General features: G+C 51.6%; 1 protein-coding gene across 1 annotated transcript in view; it reads right to left on the reverse strand.

The window, feature by feature from the left end:
- Nucleotides 1-393: 393 nt before the first annotated feature.
- Nucleotides 394-7,457, reverse strand: part of LOC138973309 (uncharacterized) — a 33,439-nt gene continuing 26,375 nt past the window's right edge. The window contains exons 2-3 of the mRNA XM_070346031.1: nt 5,556-6,557; nt 394-4,363 (exon numbers count right to left, since the gene is read on the reverse strand). Of these exons, the coding sequence (XP_070202132.1) occupies nt 3,005-4,363; nt 5,556-6,557 (2,361 nt within the window). The 3' untranslated portion in view covers nt 394-3,004. The remainder of the gene's footprint in view (nt 4,364-5,555; nt 6,558-7,457) is intronic.

Below are 7,457 nucleotides of genomic sequence, written 5' to 3' on the forward strand. Positions count from 1 at the left end.
TTTTCAGTGGTATGCACAACATACAAAACGTGTATAATTATATAATTGTGAAATCTGAAGTGAGATTCGGGATATGCACCCGACAAAAATCGAACACAATTATCGGGGACAACATTTTTTTTCAAACAGTGAAAATTGTTGCAATCATCCTATATGAGGATCAGACTCGGAGACATTTATTTTATTCATATTCTTTTTCACACAGACACTCGTGTGCACGCACGCGCGCGCACACACGCATACACACACACACACACACATGCACGCACCCTGCCACCTCCCCCCCCCCCCCCTCACAAACACACATACACACACACACACACACACACACAAACACAAACACTCACAAACACACACACACACACACACAAACACAAACACTCACATACACACACAAACACACAAACACACACACACACACACACACACACAAACTCATTCACGCACGTACTTACACACAAACATTCACATACTTTGTTCGACATTTCATGCCCACATTTTGAAATGGAACACACAGCCTCAATGAGCTCCCTCGTAAATCATGCAGTCATGGCTTGACCATAGGGGAATCAAGTTCAGACAAGCGACGAAAACAAGCCTCTATTCTTCATGACACGAGGGCTTTTAAAAACGTAGCACTTCTTCACTCGCCACATTACAGTGAAATGATCATTATAATAGCACAGCAGTGTTGATACATGGCATCTGGCAAGAGTCATAATGTATTACATTATCCCCTTTCTGTGATTATGCCAGTAACAGAAGGTCCGGGAAGTGGAGAATATAAGGGGCAAAATGTATTTGTGCAGAGTCAGCGGCACAGACGACGCACTGCAGATTATTGAGGTCATTCTTTTTTTCCCCAGCCCGCTACACGTACGTTGCGGGAAAAGAAAACAGGCCAAGTACTCGTCATAATCCCTATCGCAGCATGCAGCGCCGCTGACTCTGCGCAGGTATAATTTGTCCCTAAGACTGAGCAAAGCTCGCTAACACCGCATCCCCATGCCCTGACCCCCATGCCCTGAACGAGAACAGGAAACCATTCACAGAAAGTCTCAGCTGAATTCATGAAAACACACACTATAATGCCAAGATATTTAGAACTGTACACTGCTCAGCACACACACCCCGAGAACAGGAACCCATTCACATGGGAACAGTTTCCATCGAATTCATGAAAATACACAATAATATAATGCAATGATATTTTGACTTGTACATCGTTCAAAGTTCTGTGTCTGTGTGGTGCAGATAGTTTCACTCAATTTCATAATGACAGACTGTAATGCAAGGTATTGTGACTCATATAATTATATATAGGGCTTATGTCAGTGGAAGTTTTTGTTGTGGTTTTTAGAAGAAACAGCAACTGCGGTGAGTGTGACTCACATGTATACAAATGATGTCCACAGTTCGGGGTTCTGTTTAACTTAAACTTTCCTAGTCTGATAATCGGTTGTCTTGTATCAAGTTTTTGCTCGAAGGACTGTTTCACGGTATGAATTTCCGTAAAGAAGAAGAGAACATGGTGGGTTTTATGGCAGTATCTCTTTGAATGTACATTTCACCGAAGCGTTTTGACGCTAAACTTGCACAACGTTTATCAAGACGGAAACCAGGTCGTCCCATGACGAAAAAATCAGACACACAGACAGATCTGATTTCAATCCACACATAAAACAAGTCGCACTTTAAATCACATTATTCACATCAAAAGATCACAGAGAAATAGCGCGGGTGCCTTATGAGGCTTTGATCCAGTTCTTGTTTGTTTTTGAGATATACAGAGAATACTATTTTGACACAAACGCGCAAACAAACACGCCTCTTTGGGAAGCGTTTACACGAGAAGTTGCACCAAACATAGCGCCCCATTGATGCAACTAGCACCTGACTCTACAAACGTAAATCATCACTAGGATGTCTATACATTCAGATGTAGCCATGTCTCTTCACGTAATCTGATTTCTCAATCACCTGAGCTTTCTAAACATGATGTCAGAATGCACATCAACATCGCGTGTATGTTCATGTAAGGCCCGGCGCTCATCTGTTTAATTTCAGCGGGACAGACGACGCACTGCAGATTATTACAGCCCGCTACACGCTGCATGAAAAGAAAACAGGCCAAGTACTCGTCATAATCCCAACCGCGGCATCAATAATCTGCAGTGCGTCGTCTGTGCCGCTGATTCTGCGCAGGTATAACTTGGCCCTAAGTAATCCGTCTCATCCTCTGTATGTATACTCTGAAAACAGAGCCGTTTGAATGTTCGCGTCTTGAGCATCAAACAGTACTTCCCGCGGGACTGTTGATACCACTCTCAGGTAAAAGGCTCGTTTGAAGTCCGTCCCACAACGTCAGACAAAAAAAACCACCCCTCAGTGGCACAAAAGTGACGTCAGCTAAGATGCACACGTGAGAATGGATGACGAGGGGTATACGGTTATTCTTTCTTTCTTTATTTGGTGTTTAACGTCGTTTTCAACCATTCAAGGTTATATCGCGACGGATACGGTTATTGCATTGAACGTTTCAGTGTACAAGTCAGAGTTATGAATGGTATTATGAATCGCACTTGACACATTCCCCAGCAAGCTATTTTCTTTAGTGGCTTCAACGAGTGATGCCACCGCCAACACCACCGTGAAATCGTCCCAAAAGCAAATCCGATGATGATGCCACAAGGTCGTACAGCGTCACATGACATCTGAAGTCGAAAGTGTTCTTACTGGTGCTGCAATATATCCCTTCTGGCAGGTGCGCACAAGGCCGCCCACGACATTACAAGAACTTCTGACATCACAGTTCGTCAATAGCCGAAGGTGCTAATACAGGTAATGACAAGTCTGATAATGCCGCCACGAGCACATGGTCATTGCGTCGTATATCAACTTAGAGGTCAAATGTGCTTTAACTGGTACCGCGATATACCTCCTGGCAGGTGAGCACAAGTCCGACGATGACATTACGATCACACAGTCATAACGTCACACAACCTCAGTGACCGAAGGTGCTCTTGCAGGTGCTGCGGTATCCTTCCAGACAGGTGAGCACCTGGTCCAGGTAGACCCTGCCCCCCTCCATGCCCATGCCACCTTCCTGCTTGGAGTCTTTCACCTGGAAGTTCACCTCAAGGTTGGACTGGCAGGACCCCAGACACTCTTTTGGCAGCGGGCGGGTGGGCGTGTCGGCGGCCGTCAGGAACTCGTGGCAGTACACGCTGTTCTGCTCGTCGAAAGTGTGGCTCTCGCTCAGCCCCAGCCCCGGCCCCGCCTCGCTGATGCTGTCCTCGCACCGCGATTCCCGCGTGCACGTGTCATTGCAGCACATGTGGTCGCCCCGGACGTGCACGCTAAAGGTCTTCTCAAAGGCGCATACGGCGCACACCTTCAAGCGGTGCTTGACCATTTTCAGCGGCTCGATGGCCGCCGCGTGGCCCAGGTAGAAATAGGTCACCTCCGGGTGGCCCGGGCAGTTGACGTGCACCAGGTCGCTGACTGTCAGGGTCTTGGAGGCCGCCAACGTGATGGTCTTCTCGAAGGACGTGCGGGGCTGGGTGGAGGGGCAGAAGGCGTACGTCTTGATGGTGACCTCCTGGGAGGCCGAAGTGGCCGGCTCCTGGAGCGAGGTGGCGTTGGCGAGTACCTTGTGCAGAAGCTCCTGACTGGCTGGCTGCCGGGACCCGGCAAGACCCCCGGCGCTGGCGCTGTTGCTGCTGCTTCTGCCACCGCTACCGCCACGACCAGACGACGAGGAGGACGATGAAGAGGAGGAGGAAGAGGAAGAGCCAGCGGCGGCCACAGTGGCTTTCATCATGAGATCATCGAGTGTGCGGCAGGCGAGGTGCAGGGAGGTGAGGAGGGCTGAGCAGCTGTCGTAAACGACGTTATAGAGGCTGGCTTGGGTCAGCTGGGTCTGGGCCGACGCCGCCATGTTGGCGCACACCTTGTGTCGCTCCAGGTCTACCTCCAGCACCGTGCCCACCACGTCGCACACCCTCCCCCACCACCGCGCCGCCGTGCGCCAGAAGCGGGCCGCAATCACCCGCGCCGTGCTGCGGTCAACGTGCCCCGGGAGCGGGATGAAGAAGTTGGGCGTGGCGGACTTGAACTCGCTGTAGCACTCGTCGTCGTCGTCATGCCGCAGCCAGGGGAGAGCAGCCGCGGCCAAGGTAGGTCCTGTCTGCATGGTGACCTCCCCTTGCACGAAGGCGCCGTCATAGGGGTACTGGCCGCCGCACTTGGTGACCTTGACCGGCAGGCGCGGGGTGCAGAACTTGGGGGTGGGGGAGCTCGAGGACTCTTCTTCCTCCCAGGCACCCGGGGTGGCTGAGGCTTCGTCGAGCGTACGGGAGATCTGCCAAAACAATAAAAAATATTATAACATTATATAATGCTTTTGGTATTGCGTGGAAAAAGTCGATACAAGATTTTTGGAAGCCAAGGGTATCTTAATTCCCCTGGTTTTCCTATCGACCAACCAAACGCAGCCACCACCTTTCAGCGGCTCGATGGCCGCCGCGTGGCCCAGGTAGAAATAGGTCACCTCCGGGTGGCCCGGGCAGTTGACGTGCACCAGGTCGCTGACTGTCAGGGTCTTGGAGGCCGCCAACGTGATGGTCTTCTCGAAGGACGTGCGGGGCTGGGTGGAGGGGCAGAAGGCGTACGTCTTGATGGTGACCTCCTGGGAGGCCGAAGTGGCCGGCTCCTGGAGCGACGTGGCGTTGGCGAGTACCTTGTGCAGAAGCTCCTGACTGGCTGGCTGCCGGGACCCGGCAAGACCCCCGGCGCTGGCGCTGTTGCTGCTGCTTCTGCCACCGCTACCGCCACGACCAGACGACGAGGAGGACGATGAAGAGGAGGAGGAAGAGGAAGAGCCAGCGGCGGCCACAGTGGCTTTCATCATGAGATCATCGAGTGTGCGGCAGGCGAGGTGCAGGGAGGTGAGGAGGGCTGAGCAAACGATTTGTTAATTGAAATGTTTCAACTTTCAGTCCATCTTGTGAGGTTGAACAAGAATTGACATGTTGTGACAAAGCTGCATGTTATTGCTGCTATTCATAAATATGGAGCAAAATCACACAAAACGCACGAAACATATCAGAAAAGATCCGCTCAAAGCGAGAGACATTTTGACCAAACTCTCTTTGTTCTAATAACTGCCATCACCTTCAGAAAAATCTTTCTCTTATGTCTTGAATGTTATTTCCACGGAACGCGAACGGTTACATACCGCGCATGGTCTAGATAAGTACAGGGACCTACCCCAAACTGAACTAAGTTAAATGAATTTCTCTCTCACTCTTTCAGCCCCTCTCTCTGTTTCTCTTCTTTCTCTCTTTGTATATCTCTCTCTGTCGCTCTCTCTCTCTCTCTCTCTCTCTCTCTCTCTCTCTCTGCGTCTCTCTCTCTCTTTCCCTCTCTCTGTCTCTTCTGCATCTTTCTCTAGCTCTATCCCTCTCTGTCTCTCTCTCTCTCTCTCCCTCATCTCTACCTCCCTCCTCTCTAACTCCACTCCCCTCCCTCCCACTCCCTCCCATCTCACTCACCTGACGCAGGAGGTAGGAGTGCACGCCGAGCTGCAGCGTGGCCAGGTGGGAGGTAGGCTGGGCCAGGACGCCAGGAGAGCCAGCAGGACCCCCTCCAGGCGCGCCCCTGGGTGGGGGGATCTGGAAGATCTTGCACTCCACGTCGGCGTTGTTGGCTGACCAGTCCAGGCTGACCACGGTGCCCTGGGGGAGGATGACGGAGGCCAGGTTCCTCCCGCCCATGAAGCGGACCCTGGTGGTCTTGCCCTGACCGGCGGTCAAGCTCAGGGAGTACAGGCCGCGGAAGGTGCCGTCGTTGCCCTTGTGACCCGCCGCCTGCAGCACCGTGCCGTTGCTTAGCAACACCTCCATCACGCGGCTGTCCCCCGGGTGCCAGTAAGCCTTGAAGCGCCGCACCGACACGCCCCAGTTGTCCCCGGGCTTGGTCTGCCCGCCAGGGAGGGGCGGCTGCTTGGGCGGGGGCTGGGCGGTGGAGGAGGTGTGAGGGGGTGAGGAGGACGACTCCGTCACTAGCACTGTCTTGTTGCGGAGAGCACCGTTTTTGCTGCCTTCACTGCTGCGGCTGCCGCTGACGGGAGTCTGTGTGGAGTTGCTGTGACCGTTACCCACCTGCACCGCCGCCTCCCCACCTCCCTCCCCGGACTTCATCACCCCGAACAGCACCCCGAGACTGATGCCGGCCGCCATCAAAGCGATGGCTACTAGCACGAGCAGCACACACCAGCACGGTTTCTTCTTGCGTCTGAACACCACGCCCGAGCCTGTCATGGGGTGCGGGCGTGGGGCGCCCAGCGAATACGCCTCTGCACGCTTGTTCTGATTACTGGCGTAATGGTGGCCCTTCAGCCCGTTGCCGTTGAGCGTGTGGTGAGGGTGGTGCTGGTGGTTGTTGGTGTGGTTCAGGAGGCGGTCCTGGACTGTGGAAGAGTCGCCCGAGTTGTCCGTCTCTGGTGACGCGTGCATGGCGGCCCGCAGGTTGGACATCTCGATCTCACTCAACATCTGAAACACAGAGGGGAACTTATATTATTATCTTGGACACAAACTGACATGTGGAACCTGGAGGTTGGACATCTCGATCTCACTCAACATCTGAAACACAGAGGGGAACTGTCATCATATTGGACACAAACTGACATGTGGAACCTGTAGGTTGGACATCTCCATCTCACTCAACATCTGAAACACAGAGGGGAACTGTCATCATATTGGACACAAACTGACATGTGGAACCTGTAGGTTGGACATCTCCATCTCACTCAACATCTGAAACACAGAGGGGAACTTATAATATCATCTAAGACACATACTGATATAGTTTGCATGTGGAACCTGTATGTTGGACATCTCCATCTCACTCAACATCTGAAACACAGAGGGGAACTGTCATCATATTGGACACAAACTGACATGTGGAACCTGTAGGTTGGACATCTCCATCTCACTCAACATCTGAAACACAGAGGGGAACTTATAATATCATCTAAGACACATACTGATATAGTTTGCATGTGGAACCTGTATGTTGGACATCTCCATCTCACTCAACATCTGAAACACAGAGGGGAACTGTCATCATATTGGACACAAACTGACATGTGGAACCTGTAGGTTGGACATCTCCATCTCACTCGACATCTGAAACACAGAGGGGAACTTATAATATCATCAAAGACACATACTGATATAGTTTGCATGTGGAACCTGTATGTTGGACATCTCCATCTCACTCAACATCTGAAACACAGAGGGGAACTTAGATTATCAGCTAAGACACATACTGACATAGTGGAAGCTAGGTTGGACATCTCCATCTCACTCAACATCTGATACACAGAGGGGAACTTATATTATCATTTAAGACACACACTTGACATAGTGTGCATGTGGAACCTGTAGGTT

This window comes from Littorina saxatilis, linkage group LG1 (genome assembly GCF_037325665.1).
Source record: "Littorina saxatilis isolate snail1 linkage group LG1, US_GU_Lsax_2.0, whole genome shotgun sequence".
Classification (NCBI taxonomy): Eukaryota; Metazoa; Mollusca; class Gastropoda; order Littorinimorpha; family Littorinidae; genus Littorina; species Littorina saxatilis.